The sequence below is a fragment of the Harpia harpyja genome, chromosome 13 (genome assembly GCF_026419915.1).
Source record: "Harpia harpyja isolate bHarHar1 chromosome 13, bHarHar1 primary haplotype, whole genome shotgun sequence".
NCBI lineage: Eukaryota > Metazoa > Chordata > Aves > Accipitriformes > Accipitridae > Harpia > Harpia harpyja.
In genome coordinates, this window is record NC_068952.1 from 29,386,618 (window position 1) to 29,411,379 (window position 24,762).

Here is a 24,762-nt window from a genome sequence, read left to right on the forward strand (position 1 = left end):
TCCTAGAAATTTTGAGGTGTTTCAAACAGAAAATGAAACTGTAACTTGATATATCATAATTTCAGAAGTTTATAGTGTGTGCTCAAAGGCAGGATGTGGAGCCAAAGCTATTCCCCACTGTGCTTAATGTTATGGGAGGTAAAATTGCCTTTCTGTACAGAACCTGTTGTTCAGTATTTCGTTTTTTCTCACTAGACAGTCAATCCAAACTCAAGGCGATTACAAAAACCAATCCTGGCTAAGTAGAGCAGTACCCCTAAGCTCCCACCATTCCTTCTGTGGCTTCATTTCCAAGAAATATTGTGCTTCCAGTAGCAATAGCATCAACCTCAAATGTGGCATCAAACTGTTTGCTTACTAGGAAAGATTATCTGTCCTGTTCCCCCTGCTGCTCCTCACTGTCTGACAACAGAGCTCCTGCTTTGAGTTGAAAACGCAGTGCTGACTTCTCTCATTCCCATTTCCTAATGTGATCTGCCCTTATGGGCAATTGTCCATGACTGAATCAACTCCTCTCCATTCCTTTGACATCCCTTCTCCTTGTTTATTTTATAGTGCACTTTCCCCTGTGCAGAGCACATAGCTATTCACTCCTTGGATTTTCATAGAGTTTGCAGAGTTCCCTTCCCAATTACTGAAGACATTGCGAATGCTTTCAAGTGGAAGGCCACTCCGATGGTGTGGAGACTTCACCAGAAGTATTTAGGGGGCCCATCTTGAGGTCAGTACTACAAACACCAAAGAATTCAGGCATTTATTGCCAGAAAATCTAAACAGCATTTGCTCATCCTGGCAACTCAGATTACATAGGAAGGACCATGTTGCACCTCAATACCTGGAATAAGAAGCACTGACAGGATCCATCATTCAGAAGAAAATCTTCTACGTCCACCTCACTGTAAAATAATTCAGTCTGTATTCTGTGTTGACTTATATGCAATCCTGCTGTTGGGAATCAATAAGAAGTACAAGGACACTTAAGGCTAGAAATCACTGCTTGTTGTACACAGGAATAAAGCAACCCTTGTTTATAATCTTCCAGCCATACCTATACTAGATATGTTGCTTCCATACTGGTATAAGGAACATGCTGAGGTACAGCCTACTCCTAATTTTTTTCTACCCACCCAGTTAATTTCTTAATTTTGCTTCCTGAATTACTGTCTCACTTTAAAAGGAGCTTTTCAAGGCAGTTTAGAGCTGGTAAATGAGCACTGCTGAAACCAGATCAGGAAGCAGCCCTCCTGCAGCGTGGCAGGTTGACAAGTAATCAGGGAGATTCTCCAGGGAAGATGCACATCACAGGGGGTGAGTTTTCAGCACCCATGATCCCTAGTAAAAAATGACCAGAGTCTCTTCCAAATACTTATCTCACTACAGGCTGGATTTTGGTTTAACAGGTATTTGTCAGCATTGTGGTATTATTTAAGGAGCTGGTTATTGTTGCTACAGTACTGCACTAAATGGCTGCGCCAATTGCTTGGGCAGCAAAGGCAGAGGCTGGAGGGGGAAGGGGCTCTGCAGGCAGAGCATTAGCTCCCAACAGGACAGTGGTGGAGGCATTCCAGTGAGCTAATTCTGTGGCAGTGTCAGGAGCAGGTTTTATTTACACCCAGCCTAATGGTGTGCGACTCAGTCATGCATGTTACATGGAGCCTTCACCGTGCACAATAGCCGGCTGCCATTTCCTCTATTAAATCATTCCTATGTTCATGTGGCTGAAAGCTCAGTGCTGGCACGCAGTAGTCAAGCGTGTAAAAAATGATTACTCTGATCCCTTTCAACACAGATTTGCTGCATGAAATGGCCTGGCTTTGACCTGGGAAAATCAATGCTGTTGTTTTAATGAACAAAAAAAAATGGGAGCTGAAGCCCATACTTCCTTTCCCTCTGCTCCCCCCAGGTCTGTCCAGCCAGCAGTTACATGCATAAAGTGGTCGCCTGCAAGCAAAGAAGCTTTTTCCTGTATAATTCTAAACATCCTTTGTCATGGTAAAGGTACAATGCAGGGTATCAATTAGCTACCATCACTTGTAAGCAAGTTGAAGTAGAAATGCTGGAGATGCCCTACGGCTTTGTGATACAAAGGGCAATTTTCAGCTCCCCACACTGTGCCTTAGGCAGTCTAAACATGAACCAAATTCCTTTTCACTTGGATTCAACAAGAAAAGCTCAGACTCTTTTTGTTGGTGTTTTGTTTCATCATTATCATTTTGGCCACGTTTCAAAATGTGGTGCTTTGCAATATTGGTTGGAGATGGACTTTCATAATTTACAGCCCATGGATTCAGCCTCTGCTTTTTCCTGCTGCTTTCATAGGCAGGGCTAAGTGCTTCCAGAGAGTGAATATGTTTGAATATAGAGTTTTCAGGGCTTTCCAGGAACCTCTAAATCTCCATCTTTAAAACCATCCTACCAGTGAAACCCAGAGCACACAAGTAAGAGAGAAAAACTGATTCTAATTGTTGATAATTGTTGTCATGTCTTAACAGTCTGTCTTTTTATTAAAGTGTTTAAAATCATGTAGCAATTTGCTCTGCTTTGGTGGTGAAACTTAGTACTGAGAAAGAGCCGCAAGGAGTCATGAAACTTTACTGCAAAAGCCATAAAATGCTGCAGCAGGAATCTCTAATTATCTATAGTCAGACAGGTTCCCCATGCAAAGAAGATTAAACCATGTGCACAAACACACACACCAATCCTATCCTGGACAGACAAAAGCAGGGTCCTGCAAGTGCTGAGATACACAACTCCAACTCAGGGCACAAGTTTAAACTTTAGGAAGCCAGCATTTGGAAACCTTAATTTTCACCCAGTCTCCTTTCTACTTGGCCTTACTTTCAATAGCATCCCTTAGATTTTTGTTTTCTGATGCTCACTGATACTCCATGTTCAGGAAGGCTGAACTGGCCCAGACTGACCCAGGGCACTTTACAGTAAGGACTTTCTCCCCTAAACCTCACCTCTTTGACTGTCTCCTTCCTTCCCACATCTTCCTCTCATGCCCGAGTCCTGGGTCTGAGTGGATCTGTGCACACCAGTCAACAGGCAGTGGTCCCCACTGGTGCGTTATGACTGCTGCACACTGCTTGAGCCACAGAGCACTGCCCTGAGTGTTTCACCCTGCCAGCACCTGCCCCAGCACTGGTAAGGCTCCAGGCTCAGACTCGGCCCCAAAAAACCTCAACTAGAGAAATCAAAGGAGACACACTCCTCGGCAGAGGTCCATCCCATCTCGGCAGAGCGCTGCAAGCAGTAATAGCCTGCAGCCCTTAGGTCTAACTTGATTTCACATGGGATTGGGAATCTCTTAGGCACCCAACCCTATTCCCAAAGGGATCAGGAAAGAAAACAGCCTCAGGAAGATCTCTGTGGTCTGGGATACAAATACAGCTTTGGTAAAATGGAGTTCAGTCGGAATGCATTTCCTGATCACATACAGGAGTACGTATTATAAAAGCACCCCTCTCATTGCCTTTCCATTGAGCACCACTGGGCCATTGCACTTGAAATTTCTGAGGAATTAAAAAATAACATATAATTGGTGCTAGTGATGACTGTACAAACTATGCTCTAACACTTCGGTGCCCTGCTCAGGACAGCACTGCCTACCCAAGAGAGAGGAGACTAGAGCCAGAGCCAGAAATGAGGCCGAGATGCCAACTGTTTCTTATAGGGGAAGGGCTAATGGAGCAAGCGAAGAAATCAGAGAAACCATAGTTGCACAGACACTTGCGGACAGAGAGGGAGGAAGGGCCTGTCACAAAAAGAAAATAACAAATTAAACCTTTCTCTCCACTGCTCGGCAAGGGCAGGGAGGATGTGCGGCCAAGTCAGTTGGGGTTGAGGATAGGAGTCAAGGGTGCCTGTAATTTAACCCTGGATCTGGCTCTCACTTAATTGTAGGCATTGGGCAAGTCAGTAAAGTTCTCTGCCTTCATTCTCCACCTGTAAAATGGGGTCTGGAATAATAGTTACACCACAGGGTGGATTAAAGAGCAGCTGTACAAAGCTTTGAAATGTACAGCTGTAGATCAGGGCTGAATAGCTCTGTTTCTGCCATAAGCAGTCACTTTGGGGCAATATATGCTGCCATGATGTTATAGGACCAATGTTAAATGTTAGAAAGATGGGAATGTTTATTAAATGGATAGGTTAGCTTCAGGGGAAAGGCTTATGTGCTTCATGATGTAAACACACGATTTTTCAATAGGTACCAGAATGCAAGAGGCAAATTTTTTTATTATTTTATTTTAGTTTTGTACACACAAGACTGGGCTGTCTGTGAACTGTACAGGTACCCAGGCAGAGCCCAAAATTTAACCAAAGGCTAACACCGAAGGATATGAACTAGCTTTATCTTTCAAAAGCTGACAATGTAGGTCTGATGCTTCATGTATGACATTCAGGGCAGAAGCACCTACACATACAAATAATGCACTTAAGAGCATTGAAAGACAAGATCTTAATCTCAAGAAAAAAAATGATGTCTCTCCAATGTGTCAGAACTTCAAAAGTAATTGTGAGATCTGACAGGGCTGCTGGTGATTCTCTTAAAGACTCTTTATGGCTCCTCTTACAGGGGCCTTGGGCTGATTCATGTTGATCATGTCTGACAGCTAGCATTTCTGTTAATAATAATCATAAATAAAGTGGACAAGGTTGCCTGACCTGAAATGAGCATATCTATAGTTCCATATCCATTACAGCACAGTGGATCTGTGACCGCAAATCAGGAAAGGTCCAATGCTCTTGATACTATGTATTAAAATAATATCTGTCTTTTAAGAGCTCAGAACCTTTGTCTAGTATCTGTTTCATTAAAAAGTGTTCCTTAAGAGAGAAAATTCACACTAGAACAGACCTATTGGAAGGAGATATTACAGAGGATGAAAGATTGCAAACCTTTGCGGTTTTTTTGTTTATTATGCAATAAAAATATATTGGTGAACAGCTCTATTCTCCCTTATATCTCAGCTCCTCCTGCATTGAAGTCATAATCCTGGGTTTATGCCATCATAAATCTGCTGACATGTGAAAAATTATACTATTATCAAACACATCAAAACAGAATTATGATTTCACTGCTGCAGGACCAAATGCAAACAGTAGCTGGGTTATAAGAAAGTGAAGCCTTATTAATTTTTGGGCAGTGGTTTGCTGCTAGAGATATGGAAGGTAGTAAAGATTTTTTTTTAATTTGCATAAAACTTCTGGTTGTACTTATACACAAATACAAGTACAAGTCATTCAAAACAATATAGGAATTACTTGCTTATATGGAGAATCACTCAAAAGTAAAGTATCAGAGATGATACACTGGGAATCTCTCCACAGCAGGTGACAGGCTGAATTAAGAGAGAAGCTTTGTAAATTAGTTTGAGGGAGGTCAATGTGCTAAGCTATGCTAAGCCCACCAGCGCAGGCAACTTCCACGGACACAGGCCCTCCACTGAAAACCGTCCACCCCAGAGATTCAGGTCCAGCAACAGGTAGATATCTGAAACATTGCTGACCAAGGAGAGAGAAACTAACCCACACAAGAAATTAGAATAAAGAGATTAATCTGTCGGCCAGCCAAAAAAGCTGTGTTTGGTGAAAAAGACAGGTCAGATGTTACACAGCAGTAAAAAAGCAGCAAAGCTTAGACTCCCCATGTTCCCTGCTAAGGAAAGGTTCCTGCTCGCCCCCTCGCTCAGTGCCTTTGCATACCTGCACAGCACGACAAACCAGTGTCGCTGCTCTGCCAGGTAGGCTCAAGGCTGGCTAGACCATGGAAAAGCCTCTTCCCTCCAGGTGTCTTCTAGACTGCTACAAGAGCAACCTGAAACCTGAGTCTCAAACAGTCCTCTCTTCATAACTTCCTTTTCATGGCCACTGACACAATGTTCAGTCCTGCACAGGGGTTATCAAAAGCCAAAGTTGTGAGCGAAAATATAACTCTGATATAAAGTACAACACACAGATCTGAAGCTCTTCTGCAATTACAACACAAAGACAATGTTTTTCTCAGTCATATCTCCAGCCTTGTCCAGCCTCTAATGTGCTATCAAAGCAGAGAGAAGTGAAATGAAACAACTAGTTTTATGAGCATCAGAGTAAACAAATCCTGGTCTTCTACTGATTTAGGTTTGGGATGAACTCTGAAGTCTAAAGAATCTGCAGGCTCTGCCTGAAACTTTTCTCAGAGTATTTTTTTAAGGTATCTCCCCTAGGGAATGGGGCATGTCCTCTAGTGTCTAATAAGGATAAATCTACACTGCCATTTTCTTTCTGTTCCCTCATCTGCACAGCTGCCTGTTTTCACAGAACTTGATAAATTTTTCCATCTGAATGTCCTGTGGAAAAAGTCCATATTATATGGGCAGCTTCTCCACAAGACACAATCCAGTTGTCAGTATATATCCACAAACGCCACCTCTGTGAACAGCTTTGTTTTCCTTTTCCACAACATACAAATCTTCCTTCTTTTTCTTGCAAGTTACTATTAAAAAGTTTATATCTGAAAGCAGCTATTAGAAGAACAACTCCCCAGAAAGAGGAAAATCAATTTATTACCATGTAAACTGAAGGGATAGGAAAGAGATTTTCTCATAGGATGCAAAGTTAACTTCAGAAAGATTATTTCATTGCTTGGTCTGTGCTTACACTGTGTAGAGTGATCACTTTCAGATGCATCCTCTAAACAGGTACAATCAGCCATGCACTTATGGATATGGCTTTAATAGCAGTATCTATTCACATCTGTGCTGCACATGTTCTTCCTGCTACCACAGTCAAGAGCATAAAGAAAGGGAGAGTTATGCATTATTCAGTTCATTCATGGCAAATGAATCCCAGAGGTGAGTATCCTAGCAAGTGAAATGGCTGGTGAATTAGGAACACTATGAGAATAACACATTTTGGACAGCCAGCGCTACTGTAGGATAAGTAGCCACTGATGTTTCACATACCTGTGCGCACCAGTTCCAATGCCAATGTGCATTTTTTTCAAAAGTACGCTAGGCAGGACTCACACTTCAGGTTGGGAAAACAGCACCCAGGAAAAAGGTGAGGTAACCAGCTGATGGATGTTCATCATCCCTGTCCTGCAATTTTCTGAAACACATTCTGCTGGGAAGATGTACCAGTTGCAACCGCACAGACTCTTCGTATGACCCAGGAGGCTCTTGCTATCTAATTAAAAAGTCCTGATGTAGTATGAAAGCTACTGGGGATTATATCTGAACAAAGATGAAGTCTTTCTGATCCTTTCTACGATCGCTAAAGCGCTTCAGTGCAGTAGTCCCCATGTATTATTATTAATATAATTTAATTATTTGTTATCAATAAATTACTGAGAAAAGAAGGACTCATAACTCAAAAGTTAAAAACTAAGAGTCTCAGAGGCAGGATAACATCTTTCAAGGGGCATGGGCACAATTTTGTTCCATCTTCTAGGTGGGAAGAAGGAACTCAGCGGTGGTTTCAGCTGTGGGGCATCTTGCACCTTTGGGCATCCAGAGCACACAAGCAGCAAAAGTGGGCTCACAACAGATACTGCTATTCAGTAAGACTCTGGTCTTCTGCTGGTGAAATACGTGCGTACCAAGAGGGGAGTCTGTGCCCAAACTGCTTAAGAATATTTCACTGCCTCACAAAGGCATCTTTCTGGAATCAAATCAGAATATTTGTATAAATAAATACATGAATGTGGCTGCCATTGGCAATACTAACCAGTTTTAGGGATAAATGTTCTTCTGTTCATGTGAAGTAAACCTAAGTGAAATGGATGAGTGGGAGACTCCGCTGCAAAGGCAATGCAACCACACAGGATTTGTGCATGTTGCAAAATTAAGAAACTTGGAGCTTAGGATGCTTATCCTGGCCTCGCTTCTCTGCTAAGAGATATAGCTGGTACTGAATTGGCTCACCCTTAGGGCTAGCCCTCCCCACCATGAACTAGTTATCTGCTTTGGTCTGCATCCCTCTTTCACACCACTGCAAGCTTACCTGCATTTGATCGTTTCTTTGGATTTTTCAGACTTCGGCACCTGCTGCTCACGGAGCTGCTGTTCTCGCTCATGGAGTCTTGTGCTGAAGAGGCACTCCCCGTCGCCTCACTGTCCCTCATCATGCTCTCATAGCCACTGCTCCCTCCGCTGTGGTAGAAGAGGGCTGTTTTCCCCATGGCGGGAGGCAGCTCCCCGCTCAGGACACTGCTGTTGTCGCTCCCGTGACCACTGCTGCAGCGGTGAGGTTTCCGAGGAGGGGTGATCTTGCTGTAAGGTGAAGGCAGCATGTGAACAGTTGGCTTCTCATCTCCGGGAAGGCCCCCGCGCTCGTCTGCCTCTGAGCTTGCCCGCAGCTGTAAGCCTCGGCCACTGGCACTCCCTTGGAGCAGCTCTGAAATCCGCCCGTTGACAGCCCGAAGGGGCAATTTGGAAGCAAGGCTGGAGCCCCGGTTTCTGCTGAGGGACTGCGTTGACCAGGACATGTTCTTCCCACTCGGAGGCAAACTGGAGCTCTGCCCTACGGACTGAGGCAGAGACTTGGTCGAGAAGCTGAGTGTTTTGGTGGCAGAGGCAGACAGGCTGCGGGCCTTGGGACTTGCCAGCAGGAGCTTGCTGACTGCAGAGATCTTCGACTGGCTGGCTTTCGGGGAGGCCCCTGCCGACTGGGAGAGGCCCGAGTTGGTGGGTGAGGACATGACACTGCGGCTGAAGCTCCTTCCGGCCCTAGGCATGGTGGTGTCTTTGCCAGGGCTCATTTTGGAGCTCACAGAGGACAGGCTTTCTGCTCTTTCCAGCGACAAACACTCATAGTGGCTTCCTGTGGACCTCCCAAGGGAGTTGGTCCTGCAGGCAAGCTGCTCCAGTTTGGCACTGAAGAGCTTGCTGCTGCTGTTGTTGCCGATGCTGTCGATGCCAGGGCCCTTCTGTTTGGCATTCAGCTCCTCGGGGAAGCTGGCCAGGAAGGATCCGGGCTGGCTGGAGGGACTGCTTGTGGTGCTGCTGGCTGCGCTGTGCTGGGGGCTGGCTCTGTTCTTCTGATCCAAGCTTGACTTTCTCACCGGTGGCAGAGGAGGGGTCCCTTTGGGACGAGTGAGGACACAGTGTTTGGGAGAGGCCATTTTCTTGTCAAGGCTCACCTTAGAAAACTGGGGGAGGGCAGAAGAGCTGACTCCGCTGCTGTCAGTGGCAGTAGGATGGAGGTGACCGCCAGGCTCCTCCGGCTTGCTTGCCTTCGGGAGCCCTCGAGGGAGGCTGCCATTCTTCAAGCCATCACTGGAATGAACAGGGCTTTGGGTTGCAGAGCCAGACGCTGCCACCTCACACCCATCCACAATCCTCTTTAGACTGTCAGATCCTGGGGAGATAGAGGCGTCCCCGCTGCTGCTGCTGCTGCACCTGTCTGCTGAGGACTGCTTTGTGCTGTGCTCAGGCTTGGCTGAAATTGCAGCTGTGTCAGGCCTTGGCCCATCACTGCTCCCAGAGCTGTCCTTTTTTACATCTTCTTCTCTCTTCAGCCAAGGGTCTTCAAATTTTATATCCTTCTTAGCACTGGATTCTTTCCCGTCATGGGGATGAGCAACCTTTGGGTCTGCAGTTACTGCCGGTACAGCGTCATCAGTATCTTGTGCTTTGAAGGGATTAACGGCAATACATGGATACACAGTAATGTTTGTCTTCATTGGGATGTAGCCTTCACAGCTGCTGAGGCTTGCAGTGTTTTTGATTGTGACAGTAGTTTTCCCTAGAGCTGATATTTTACAGCCTTTCATGGGTGGCACTTTGCCGAAAGCTTCCTCCCCCATTTCCGACAGTATAAGCATGTTGTCAGTCACCGGCTTCTGTTTGTCACTTACACAAATCATGCTGGCACTTTGTATGCTCGCAAACTCAGAAACAGGGGGTTCTGCCATTGCTTCCCCGTGCCCATAGCATGCCTGGGCTATGAAGCTGTGGCACGACTGTTCACCGTCACTCCCTGTGCTCATTTCACTCAGCCATGAGCTGATGGATGAGCGCCTGCTGCCATCATCCTGGGATTTGTCATCCAGGCCCAACTTTGGAAGTGGAAGGAACTGTGTGATGCTGACTTCAGACACAGGAGCTGCACTGGAGTAACATTCAAGATCTTCAGATATGCTGCTGATAATACTGACTGGCCTAGACCCAGAGGCCAAAGCCTGCACAGAGCAATCACTGTTAAAACTGATGATACTGGTTGGGCGCCCATTGTCAAGGACCCCACTAATGGTTAGCTCTTCTACAAGGGTGAACACCAGCTCGTCCTCTCCATTCAGCTCTAATGGCTGCTGCACAGTCACCATGGTGGTGCTCAGAATCTCCTTCTTGGATTCTGGAGAAATGCTTTGCTGCTGATCTTCATCAAGAACGGTCTCTTCAAAATCCCCATTGCTGGAGGACACCGACTTCTTCATGATCTGAGGGCTCATGCCTACAGGTGGGGTCCGGATTTCTGGCTGCAATAAAGATTCACTAGATGTCGTCCCAGTATCCTTACTCAGGGGAGCTGGTGGGGGAGTGGAGCTGGGCAGGACTCCTTTCTGTGTATAGACCTTGCACCTCTGGGAAGGAGAAGCTGGTGGCTTGTACTCAGATGTCTTCGAGAGGCTCGCAATGCCAAGCCGGGGTGAACCCATTGGCCGAGGTTTGCCTTCCACAAATCCACAGGTGTTGAGACCTTCTCTGCTGCTCTGCAAGCTGGTGCTGTGTGCTAACTGACAAGAACTAAGCTCTTTACTAGAGCTGCCTGTTACACTCCTGGGAGAAGATGGAGTTGAAACATTAGTAAGTGCTCCAGAAGGAACAGGGGAGTGATTTCTCTTAGTTTTGCTGGGTGTTGCATTTATATTTTCCTTGGCTTCTCTATCAGGATGCTGACTTTCTGGCATCATATCTTCCTTATCTGACTCTGGTAAGTGGCTAAGCTCTGCCAGCTGGCTTGAGACAGAGCACTTAGACATCTGGTCTGAGCTAAATTGAGCAGGCACCTCTTCAAAGGGAAATCTGTCGGTCTCTTCACTGCCATCTATGCAATCCAGCCTCTCCTGGAGCTCTGCAAAGGTGTTGCACTTCAAGCAGTCTCTTTCAGATGTGCTGGGCCCCGATTCATTAACTTCCTCTGACCTGCCCTCGTTTTTGGTCTTTTGCAGAGCAGGAACTATGGGTACAAAGTCAGGGGGACCCTCATTATCTGTCAGTTCCTTATCAGAAAGGGCAGTGCCATTGGGGCCAACGTAAATCACCGTGTCACACGACTGCTCACTGCTGGATGAATAATCAGGATCACTTGATAAATGCAAAATAGGGAAGTCTGGGTCAACAGTGTTTCTAGAATGGAAAGGCCTCAGCTGGGTTGGCCTCCGCATCCTGCCCTCCTCACAAGAGCTCTCTCCTCCAGAAGAACTTGATGTGTACTGCAATATGAGAGAGAGACCATGACATTTCAGCATTGCAAACAGCTCCTTGCACAAAGTGCATACACAGAAAGGTCACAGTCACATCTAAACTAGGAAATCTCTAAACTAAGGCACAGAACTCTGAAGCTTCTTATCCACAGTCCTACAGCAAACACAGAACAGTATTCAGTGGAGAACCCAATGCCCTAGCTCTGTGTCCCACTTGAAATCATGAGACTTCCAAAAAAAAGTACTGAACAAATGGATTAGGGTCTCTTCCTTAATTGAGCCTGGCTAAAGAAATCAGATATTTGGCAAAGGCTTTGCTCTCTCTGTGTGTGTGTGTGTGTGTGTGTGTGGAATTGTATAACATGCACTCAGAGGTCTCTGGAGACACACTGCTGCAATGGTCTGTGGACTGAATCCCTTCACTTGTCCCTCTTCAATCCATCGGCAAAAAAGGTTTTGTCAATCCATAGGCTGTTAATTTAAATGAAATGCATAAAATTCACTCGTTGTGCCCAATTCACACTGTAAGCTGTACAGAAGGAACCAGGACTCTAAAACATGAAAGTGGATACATTCCATCCTCACTCTACTTCTTGGAAAATCTATCACCTGTATTTGGAAGCAGTGGGAATAAAAGGGGCATCAATGCTGGCAATGGACACACTGCTTTGCATTTATTTTGCTCCTGCTCAATCTGAGAAGCATAGAGAATATAATTCTTCATTAATTCCAATTTCCTTCAACTCCACAGCAGTTTCATTCCTTATTATTTCATTAGCACTAAGAGGATAACTGAAAATAAATGCTCTCTGACAGCTCTGTCACTAAATGAGGCCAGCTTACAAACCTGCTAGAGCAGGTATGTCTGAACTCACTCCTCTGTATCTGAAGCTAAAGAGTTTACCCCTCCTAGTCTCTGCTCTGTGCTCTAAGCCACTTGCCTAGGACAGGGTACGTACAACAACGCACGCACTTTGGAATTGATTACTGATTTTGTTACATGCTGCTTGACCCTATTAAGGATTCTTCAGGGTCTTTCTTCCTCCCTCCTCCACCATTACAAGAAGGGAGTTATACATTGTCTTACCTTAGTTTTCTTTTTCTTCATCCTGAGGACCCTTGATGCAATCTGGATGGTGGACAGCGTCTCAGCATAGTTCCCCGCAGCGGCTGAAATGTGAGCTATCATTGTGGTGCGGCAGTTCATATTCCCCAAAGACTCCCGAAGCAACATGGTGAGCTTGCTGTCTCTGCAAAACAAAATGAATTAAGACTACATTAGCGAGCAAGGTTTCACTTTGACCATCGTGATGTGACCTGAGTCTCAGCAAGATTTTTTCTCCTCTTTTTAATGGAATCCTAATTAGTTTCCTTCCTCAGGTTTGCACTATGTTGTATCTGCAGCTGAGCATGCTGAAAGACCCTGGACTACACTTTAAATTTCTTTCCTCTTCCCAATTTCCCCTTTCTGTTTTCTTCTGGCTTCAGTCCTTCTGCACTGTTAACACTGCCAATGCAGAGATGCAGACCAGCCTTGGAGACTAACTGTTAAGGAGCCGCTGCAGCAAACACCAAACTGCTGCCCTCTTCCAGTGCACAGTGTGCAAGCAAACTCTGGCCCAGCTCTGGAGGGCAAGAGGGTAGTGGATTAGATTAGAGGACCCAAATTTTTTCTTGCCTTCTAGGGCACTGGGTAACTCAATAATAATAATAGTTTAATCACTGAAATAATTTTGGATGATGCTGGTGAAATACAAAACAATCAAGCCTTAGGACTTTGCACAATTATTCTTTCATATTAGATCTCTTCTTCCACTGAGGCAGAAACCAAATTTTCTGTTCTTGCCATTTACTCTATTGTTCAGCATAGGATAGCTTTTGAAATGCTGGTGCCTTATTGTGGGGCTGTCTGTGACTGGACTAAGAATATGAATTTTAACAGCATGATGATGCATATATAATGCTTCTGTGATGGTCATCTAATCCTATAGTCAGAAATGCACAATGTAATTTTTAAAAAGAACTTTAGCTACAAGGTGTACAGGTCAACTGGATGGTTAATTGAGAAACGGCATCCTTTTGAAAAGAGCCTCTCCTACACTAAAGGTTGTGGATGATAGTTACATATGGCTGAAAGCAAAGACAGCAACAGCCTGATATTTACCTATTGTGAAAGGAATTGTTTTCACTGTTGTAATGATAGCAATACTTTCAGTGGCTGGGGATCAGATTTTTGGGGCTCACTGTTCAATATTGGCTAATAACCTATGGTGCATGTATGCCCTTGGTCATCCACTTAACATTTCCAGCTCACAGAAATTCTGCATAAATCTGCAACTGCTGAGAACTGAAGTTACGCCTACAGGATGGGACTGACAGACAAACACCAAAATTCTTGAACCTCTCTTTTTGATTGAGTAAACAACAGCATTTGGGATGCATGTTTTGAGGCATCTAGCAATAAGTCTGGGGAGCTTATAAATCGTGCTTCTCCTGAGATTTCCAGCACTTGCGATTTCAGCTAGGCTAGCAATACTGGAAGTAAACCATTTTTTGTTTCAGGATTTTTTGCTTCCATCTGCTCCAGACACATTGAAGACAGTCTGGTGTGTTTGAGAAGCAAACATCCTTAAAGACTATACTGAGACAGCCTCACTCATTTTACTTGTGACCTAAGGCTTCTTTGAATCCACAGATCCAGAGTTAATAGGCTGCTGTATCTCAGGTTAGTGGCCTTCCTTTCCATCAAGGAATAATTAAGATGTCAAATTTTGTACATCAGTTGCTGCCACTCCAATGCAGAGTTACACAGAAATTATTAACATCTGCACAGAAATCAATAACAAGCCTTTCATTTGCTAGTGCTTCTATCATAGCAAAACATGAGACAACAGGGGAAAGGGCAAAAGAATACATTCTGAACATGTCGGTCTCCTGAGAATACATAGCCCATGCAGCACACTGCGGCATGGCTCTCCTAGAGGTATATGCATTATGAATATAAAATAATCTGTGCCATCTGCCTTGTACTGAAATACACACTTGCAAGAAGAAGGACGATACAGAGGAAATACCTATTCTATAATTCAAAGGATCCTCTGACATATATCAGGTAGGAACTAAAGGGCAGATTTGTTTAGGATTAAAGCCTGAAACCTAGCAGCAAAAAAGCCCAGCCAACACTGATTTCTAATTTTAGAGTTTGCTCATTCAGCACAGTCTGCATCTTGACTATCAACTTCACTTTGCATGTAGACAAAATAACTAGCTTCATGTCACTATTGTACACTGGAAAATAAAGAGGCAGAAATTTGCTAAACACAGATTTTTGTCAATTCTAGATATTGTCATAAGACAAGTTCACCTGTTCAAGGTTCACTGATCTCTCACAATAGCACCCACTAACTTCTAAAGGAAAGTAAGAAAATCAAAGAGAACATAATAACACAAAAATGTGTGGCTCTAATTTTTAACTCACCCTATCCTCATCAAGTAAAATATTGGTAAAATATTTTGGATGTCTCACTGAAATTTGCTTGACAGTGTGAGACACAAAGTAGATGCTTTGTTCTTCTGAATGCTGACATGGCATTTCTGCCTGAAAAAAAGAAAGGCTCTGAATTGTTTCATTAGCTGATTCATGAGCTGGTATTTGCAAAAGCAAAATTTCCTGTGAAAGCAGAAGGTTTTTACAAAGAGATGCACTGGAAGAGCTTTGAGAAGGAAGACCTTTGTTGATTTTCTGGCTGTGCAAACTAAACTAAGACACAGGAAATTTTGAAGAAGCTCACAGAAGGGCTGCTGCTCCTGGGTGCATGTTGTTCACTGTATTAGAGGCTGGCTTGCTGAAGGTCCCAGATTTCTCACAGGAGCATAGTGAAACGCACCAATGTCTTTATAGCAAATGGGAGATCTTCAGGAATGCTAATGGTCCATTTCTATTCTGCTCCAAGAGCAATAAAATGATATGCCAGAGCAGCATGATGACCCCATTTTATATACCTGTCTTCATTTTAAATGTATTTCTATCCCATCCACTAATGTTTTTATAGTTTAGGAAATTTGCCATAACCCATCATGAATATGGGGATATAATACACAGAGAACAATGAAGGTGGGGTCAGGATACCACACTTCAGACTCCAAAGCCTGTATATCAGTAAGTCCATTCTGCAGCCTTTTCAGTATTTAAAAGTTACCTCATTTTTCTAACTGCATGACTAGGTCTAATAAAATACATTACCCTTACTTGTAAACCTTTTCTTGCCTAACTCCTTAGATCATCGTGGCTACAGCAAAATACTACTAAATACTGTTCATACACCTCACACACAGGTAAAACCCCAAAATAAACTATGCAAAGCTCTATCTCTGGAAAAGCCCAGAGGCAGGAGCCCTGGGGGCAGGAAACTAAACTCAGATGTCTCTAGGAAGTATGTCAGCAGATACGGTACAGATGATCCAGAAAGGAAGAACTGTGCAGATTGCCAGACGGAAAGGTCCAGTTTGTTCCATGGAGTAGCAGCCCTCCACGTGGAGAGGAGCTCTCTCTTCTCCATGCTGCTCCCTTACCTCCCCTATATTTCCACCCTCTCACATTACAGCATCTACTGGATGGCTTACAGTGCTATTTTCTGAATCTCTCTATAGCTACCATAAGGAACCCTAGCAGGTATTAGACCTCCCCAAAAGAGAGATGTGGCAGTGCTGCAGTGAGCACAGTGTTCTCTAGTTCTTCTCTTCTGAGACTTCACCATGCAAACTGGGATCAGTGTAAATTAGTCCTTTCACTTGCTCAGTAAGAAGGAAAAATGTACAACTTCATGCTCCTCTTATACATATCTGTATTTTCCTTCCTCATGAATGATTAATTATGCTCAGATTCAAACAATACAGAATCTTATATTGAAGAATGAAGTAGTCAAGATCATGATACGTTTCCTTGGACACTGCATATATCCCACTTGCCTATGTGCATTAAATCAAAGTCTTTAATTTCATGACTGGATACTATTTTTCCACCAGACCCCTGCCTCAATTACTGCACAGGATAAACAGTGCTCACTGAGCAAAAAGTTATTCAGTCTTTCATTTAATCCTTGCCTCTTAATGTGTGGACTTGTGCCTTATCTACTGTTAGGACTATACAAACTCAGCTCTGAATCCAGAATGACTGATTTCTTTAAAAGTTCTTTTTTTTTTTCTTTTTCCTGTGGAGCTCATCAATGCAGTATCTGATGAATGCCTGTGAGGTGAGGTATATAATCCTCTGATAATACCTGCAGCATTGAAGACTTCAGTGAATATAGGTGTTTGGTGTGAAGCACTAATCTTTCAGAGTACTGAGCATTATATAGTCTTTTATATTCAAAGTATAGCTAACTTTGACTTCTCTTGCAGAGAAAATGGGGCAGCTGGTTCTCAGCCTGGGTACCCAGAAAACCAGGAACACACAATTAATAGCCCATCTAAAAATTTTAGGAACGCATCGGCAGAGCCAGTTCTTAAGGTGGTACCGGCTCCCTTCAGAATACCTCCCTTCTCCTCCACATCCCTCAGTCCCATTTTCTATATGCCTTCCAACTTCTGCTACAAATTAGGGAAGGAATTTTTTGGCAATGACCACATCACTGTACAGTCCCGATTCATCTCTAAAGCAGGTCCTTTATCTGCCTTGAAAAAGATGATAACTGAGGCGGGGTGGGGGGGGGGGGTAATCCTGCAAAGACAACACAATATATAGCCCATGGGACCAAAGTAAGTTTGCCAGGACAACCTTAATTTGACATTTCCTGCCTCCGTAGTGATTGATTTCACAATCTGAATGCTCTTATTATATATATTTTATGTAAGTTCACGTGGATTTGTGTTTGCACTTCAGTGAGACATCAGTAAGCCTGGAGCCTCCCTATGTATTAAAAAGCCTCAGTTGCTGAACTACCTGACTAGCTGGCAGCAGCAGCCAGCTGCCACCTTTTGTATGGATGAGCAGTAGAGGACATGACCCACAATTTACCATGAGGTTTTGCTAGTATTTGCTGCCTGTAGAAAAACAGTGGGACTCAGGAACACCACAATCTTTTCCTGTGCTGTAGGAGAGCTGTGCTCTCATGTGTTCACATCCTTTTTGCCATGCTCTACTCTCATCAGACAATCCTGTTCTCTTCTATCAGTGTCTATCCTGGGCTTTCCTCATCCAACCTTCTCACTCATTCTCATTCCCATACCATGATCCTCACCTCCAGCTCCTCACCTAAACAGCCCAGCAGAGCTCCATTTCATCCTGCAGCGGTCTAACCAGCTACACCAGACTTTGCCAGGCTCCAGCAACACTGCTAGACACTCTCCCAGTACTAATCTCCTCTTTCCTCACCTCTTGGTCCCACTAATGTCCTCCACTGTCACTGGTTGACCTCCAAGGCCGCCCTCCCCACTCGAGTCCCCCCAGCTGCTCACTGATACCCAGCAGAGGAATCCCATCACCCCGCCATAATTTGGCATGGCTGACTGCATCATGCTGTCCAGGTGAGGCACAGGCCAGGGTGAGGGGGCATAGCATGGGCAGTGCCTGTCAGGTCCTTCAGCTTTATGAGAATCCATGTGAGCAATGTGTTTGAAGTGAGCTACATGGAAAAGAGGCAAATCGTAATTGCTTTTGTTTAGGGCTGCAAAATAGAATTCATGAATAGAAAATGAAGCAATAAGAATAAATATTATGCTCAGGAAATTCGCAGGAGTTTTTGTTGCCCAGCATCTCCGTGTGGGAGAGGGAAACACAGGACAGTTCCATACAAGGAGGGAATACTGGAGAGGAAGATCCAGCTAAAGTCTTGGAATAATGATTTTTCTGTGGAATTATTTAACCAATTCTATTATACGATTTCTTTGGGGTATTTTTTTCCCCCACCTTAATAAAAAATATTTTCTTTGTCTTCCCTTTCCTCTCACCCTACTGCTATGAGGATTTTGGCTATTCAGTGACAACAGCAGCACCATCAGGAATAGAAATAATAACATTCCAAAAGGGATACAATACAATGTTATAACTAAGCTTTAGGACATGCAAGGGTGGGGGTGTGTGTGCTCTCTATTAATCATATACCTTAGTGTCTTCCTAGGCACTTGGCCAAAAGGAGAAAGTTGTCAACTCCCTCAAGGTGTTATTGTTACAGGATCAGACGATGTATGCCCTCAGGTGTCTTGTAATCTAATTATTTATAGAGGTATGTCAAAGGAAAACATCTCAGTAACTGTGGCAGTTATTTTTGATCATGAAGTCTTAACTCTGTTCCCTCGTGCTGATGCACTGCTTTATTCATAGTAATAAATGCTTGCATAACAAGGGAACCACAGAAATACTCCATTTGGTTTTGGCTCTTATTGCATGGAAATAATCTCTACAGAGGACAGTTTATAGCTTAAAAGGCACAAGCCCAATAGTGGATGCTACAGGTGTGTAACAGCTGAGTTCATGATGAACCAGTATAGTTTGCTTAGCTATGTCTTTCCTTTCCATTAATAATTTTGATAGAGGGAGAGAGGAAATGGGAGCAATGTGTGTAGGCACAGGCAAAATGAGGCCAGGTGGAGTGATAAAGCCCTCGGTGGTTCAGTCATGTTAGCCTGGGTTTGTTAGCAGAACAAAGTGAGGCAGTTTAAGAAAGATAGGTAACATGTTGGATCTTTAACCTGGGGAATCCTTCAGCTGGTGAAATGAGGCATTGGGGAAATAATGAACTTGTTCCAGGTGGAAGCTGACTAGCCTTAAAGGGAAAATTAAGCAAAGTGGAAATCTCCACTGCTGCTGCAGTTAGTTATCATGTATGAGGTACACTAGCACAACCCAGAAAGCTGTGCTCGCTGTACAGGGGAAGGGAGAGCCAGCAGAAAGGGCGAGCCAGCTGAAAGGGCTGCGCTGAGGGGATACTGCTCAGGTTCACGTACTGGGAAAATCACAACCACATCTGGAAGGGATGTGACATTGCAGCAGTCAAGAGCAGGAGAAAGGTGGTGTTGCAGCCAAGTATGGGGTAACAGGGACTTATACTTAAATTCTAGTATTAGAAAATGCATATAAAATATAGGCGTGTTCCCCCTACAATTCTTGTCTTTTAAGAGCCTAACTATGCAAATTTCATATTGCAGAACAATCCTTGTGCCTGTGACAACACATGAGCATGTGGCAGATGCACAAAATAGCATCTTTTGTTTCTTTTCACCAAAGACAGAAAAGAAAATTAATGGCACAAGGACAGAGTCCCAATAACTGCAGCCACTCTGACTCCTTGAAACAGACTGTCCCCCTCACCATAAAAGGGGCTCTTTTGTATAAAAGTTGCTCCCCAAACTGATGAAACTTAGCCTACAAAACAGCCAAGGAGCACCCTGTTATCCAAAAATGACATAAAAGTGCCCCACTCTTTGGAGGTCCCACTGACTGATCTCAGCAATTCAAGCTTATCCATAGTAGAACTATCTCACAATAAAGCAGTCGCTAGCACACAACAGCTTCACTTTTATCTACATATTAAAGAGTGCATCGTTTCTGACATTGCCAGCCCAGGTCAGAGCTGCACACTGCTATGCTAGCCCTGGAGAAGCACAGAGAAAAATGGCTCCTCCATCTTCTTATTTCTGCCTTGTGCCACCAGTGAAGCTAAAGCAGCACAAGCTTTGTTTAAATACTTCAGCCAACAAGAGAAGAAAGTTCCTCGCAGTCTTTGCCCTGGCTATGTGAATTCATGTGGTTTGGTTCAGGTGCACTTCACACATTGGCAATACCAAACTGAAGACACAAACCCTTATTTACAGGTCAACGTGTTACTCAAATAAGAGCTGAGATCCAGATGTGCTTTAAAGTCACAGCAAGTGCAAGTGTTGGGGTGGGAGGGAGGAGGTGGTTGGGAGGGCAGCTCTGCTGGAGACCAGTGATGGTTTCAGAGAGATGACTGCACTGAAAATGGACAAAATGATCCCTCTCCCTTCTGTACTCCAACTCCCAGCACAGAGCCAAACATCATTCACAAGCAACCATTAAAAACACACAAACAAAGCTCAAAGATAATCAAAAAGGAAGAGGATCCTAGTGGTCTGTCTCATTACAGTGCCAGCTCCTAATAAATTCTAGCTGAAAAACAGAAGCTCAATTAATCCAGGGAGCTAATTAGGCTCAGCAACTCTATGTTGGAGTTAAAGCCAGATTCCTCAAAACCAGCAATGCCACTGGTTAAGAAAACGTGTGTAATAAATAGACTGTGATTTACAGGAGAAAAAAATTTCCACAGTTAAAACTAATAATGATCCAGATTTTAAATAATTTAAGGACTCTGTATGTGGCCAGGCTCTGTGCTAACTTCTACCAAGGTACACTCATAAAGGGAAGGAAAAAGCCTTCCCTGCCCCCATGCTGCTCCTTGTTTGGCTCCCTTACTTGGAAGCATTACGGCAACCACAAGTTTGGCTCAGCTTATCTCCATGAAGCCATTGGGTTGCTTTATATGAGAAGGCAACAGTTGTATCTGCTACGGAATAGCAACTGGAGCAGCTTCGGAGCCTGCCTGCCTCTCCTCCGGTCTGCCAGTGCCCCAGCAGCGCAGTGGGAGTGCTGGGAAGGGAAGGGGTGGAGAGTGGCTGGCCAGTGCCTGTACCTATAGGGCAGCAACAGGGGAAAGAAGCATGAGGAAACATCCCCTGACAATCTGCTGAGGACACGTTCTGGAAACCACCTTCACACCAGCCCTTCTGATGGCTAATTTTGGCAGGAGCACAGCAAAGAGACACCCAGCGAGGGCATTTCCAACACCCCTGCATCAGCATGAAGAGCAGGATCCGCTCCTGTTGCTCAGCGTCTTTGCTTGCAGGGCTGCTGCCCCCAGCTCCCGCTGCCTTCACAGGGTCAAGCAGTAGGGTGATGAAAGCAAGGCTCTCCACTCTGCACTCAGCGTGGCTAAGCAAAGGGGTTGTTTTTCAGAAGGCCTCAGCTCCCCGCAGCTCAGCTGCTGCCAGCGTCATCGGCGGGGGTCACACGTGCTGAAGAGCCACCACCGGTGACAGCCCCTGCAGAGAGGGCAGGGCAGCGGCCACCTCAACTCCCCTTTCAGCGCAAACAAGCACCTGCCTGCCAGACTGGCATGACTCTCGCGTTACCCGCGCCCCAGGCAGCTAGGTGAACATTTTGGCTGCCGCCCCGGTGAATACACCATGGCAATTTGGAGGGGGGATAGAAAGGCTGCTCGCTGCCGCACCGAGGACTCCCGCGCTGCCCGGCCGGAGGCAGCCCACAGCGGCACCTGTGAGCCACAGCAGCAAGCGACAGCACTTTGCCCTTTGCTTGCAAGGAGTGTTGTGATCCGTATGTATTGAGAGTGGAATACCAGGGTTATTTCCTCAAATGAAAATTAACTTCAAATGTTTGTAATTGAGCCATGAATATTCATGATCTTTTGGGAGGATTTCATAATTACTTCATTCTGCTTAGACTCATTTGATCTACAGTAGTGACAGCAGTAGTTTACACTCCTTCATCAAGATGCCAACAATTTGGCAGCGTGACCTTCCCAGTTTCCTGTGCTGGAGAGCAGCTCTAGTTATCCTAATTGCAATCCCAAATGGAGTGGTACCTGAAAATAAATTGACTGCTGTTCAGTTTCAGAAACCACTCCACTTGGCACTGCTACTAGCATAAATAGATGACATCTCCAGGAAACTGGGAAGGTCACTTAGCAAAATACTTCACATTTTGATAAGTAAGATTTTAAATGCTGACCTCCTAGAGCCTTCAGCCTACAACATTACAGCAGAGGGCAGTGAAAGTGCACACACTTCTGTGCGGAAAGGAAAAGAAGAAAAAAGAAGGCAGACTATGGTTGTCATTAATATTATGCAAATTACACAATTCAACTATGCCACTCGCTAGACGTATTCCCAAAGAAAGTTAGGCTTAAGAGTTCATATTGCCTATGCACCTGCACGCAAGCTTGCCTCATCACCTCCAGCAATAAACTTCTAGCCTGTTGGCCAGTTTGAAGAAACTTTGAGAAAATAATATAAAAGCCTCAAAGATGGTTAGTCTCTGTAAATGCTGTGAGAACTGATGGCTTGAGTGGATGGAGAGAAATCTTATTTGTACTCCCACAGAAACAAGACTGAAACTCCTTAAACTCCACTCTTGAACACACCAGAGAAAGCACACAGATGAGACAAATTCCCAACCACAGGGGAACTTTCAGCCAGTATTTATACCCTTTTGGATATCAAAATTAAGATACAAATTGTTAGAAAGAAACATTATTTTCTCAATGCTGATGCTCTCAGAACTGTTCATTTAGATCAACAGACCAAAAAATATGCACTCATATGAAAGTGCATCCTGACTATAAGCTGTCAAAACATAAAGTAAAGCAGTAAAAATATTAAACTAACAGCATTAAAGCAAAATAAACAGTCAGAAGCCTTAAGCATGCTTCCATCTCTGGTAATCAATTTATTATTGCCTTTTAAAGTTCCTCTTCACATACAGCTCCAAACTCTGCTTCACAGAGAAGCATGAAACTGCTAAAAGCTGCTAAAAGAAGCAATCCCTATCCATTGGCAAAGAACATGGACTTTACAGCAGCCAAGTGATGTGCTAGCCTAGGATGGGAATCAAGCAGGTGAAGCAAGTTCCAAAACAGGGGAATTTTTTAGGTGTCACCTCCCATTTATCAGTTGGGGACACACTGGCCTCAGTTGCTCAGCTCCAAACCATCTAGGAATTAAAAAACCATGACTGTTATTTAGGAATACTGTATTGGCATGTACAGGTAATATGTACAGATCCTAGACAACGTGCATGCCTGTCTCCTTCCAAAAATCTGGGTAAGTAACAAGGTGGCTAAGTATGGACTTAGCTGTCTAACTTTACACATTCTTTCTGTTTTGAGAAGAGTAAGAAAGCTGAACTTCTTTACACCTATCTTCTTTAAAATGCAAAATGGACTAGAAACCTGGTTTCACTTCACAGACTCCATTTACTTTACTATTCAATATATAGTTTCAGGGTCAAAATAAGTTTCTTAGACATCTGCAACGATGTTTGCAGAATCTGATGAACATGGTGTTCTCTGGCCTGAAAATCCTTGGCCTCTATATTTGTACTGCCAACAATCAATAGGGGCAGGGTGAGCTTGTTAGGAACTGGAGAGAGACCAAAAAATCCTTTCACATAAAAATGAATGGCCATCAGACAGTGACAACTTTCATCCACAGATGGACTGAGCTACTCACACAATGGGCTGATTTAGAGATGTGATGAGACAGACTGAGTGACAACAGTGATGATGTTATCCTGCATGGCAATTAAAGATCACAGATGAAGAAATCTCTGCCCGTGCCTGGTTTTGGTGATGTCTGAAAACAAGCCCCAAAATTGAGATTTTATGAACTGAAACCCATGGCACTATGGTCCAAACCCAGCTGTCACTGAAATCTACAGAAAGTCTCCCATAAGCTTCAGCAGGGTCTGAACTGGGCTTTTACAGATTTGGTGACTGGGTACATGAGATAATGAATAAAATAATCCCTTCTGAAGTCACATACATGGCAATGAAGTTAAACTGTGGAACCACAGGCAGTTTTATGATGACGCTCTTGGCAGCATAGGGCCAAATCTAGCAGCTGCTGCAGGGCAATGGGAATTTTGTCATCTATAAACACAGGCACAAGAATACTAAATGTTTGGTTCTTTTACCCCTCTCACACTCTATCACACTTTATTCACAGAGGACTCCAAACAAAACCTGAGGGACCCCAGTCTCCATGCAAGTACTACGTATTGTAAGTAAAAGTGGCCAAATCAATATATAATGATTTTTAATGTATATATATTTGCTATTTAAACCATTTGGAGATAGGCTGTATCAAATATATTTATATTCATCTATGCAGCAATTTAAAATATTAATGATGCACATGCATTTTTTATGTTATCTGAAGTTTCACTCCCCCTTTAAATGGATTCATCTATTTATTTTGCCCACTATAATACCATTAATTAGACAAGCTCCTCAATAGGCTCTTATATCTCCAAGACTTCAGAGATCTCTTAATAGCCTGTGACAGCAAAGGAAAGGAACTCTTTTAAACTCACCATTTAGTAATTGTCACATAGCTTGCAGTTTTACCTGAGGTAACCAGAGCATGCTTTAGAGTTCTATAGGTGTCTATTATGCCCAGAAAATTAACTGTAAATTCAAGTATTTCCATGTTAATAGCTGCCTCTCCACAAGGCTGGTAGTCAGAACAGACTTGTGAGTGCCAGAAAGCAATACACAACTACTAATGTTTTATGTATTTAGTTTTAAATGATA

The 24,762-nt window shown here is 43.9% G+C and overlaps 1 protein-coding gene across 1 annotated transcript in view; it reads right to left on the reverse strand.

Annotated features, from left to right (window-relative positions):
* KIF26B (kinesin family member 26B) overlaps positions 1–24,762 on the reverse strand; it is a 317,496-nt gene that overhangs the window by 15,241 nt on the left and 277,493 nt on the right. The window contains exons 11-12 of the mRNA XM_052806304.1: positions 12,504–12,666; positions 7,993–11,425 (exon numbers count right to left, since the gene is read on the reverse strand). Of these exons, the coding sequence (XP_052662264.1) occupies positions 7,993–11,425; positions 12,504–12,666 (3,596 nt within the window). The remainder of the gene's footprint in view (positions 1–7,992; positions 11,426–12,503; positions 12,667–24,762) is intronic.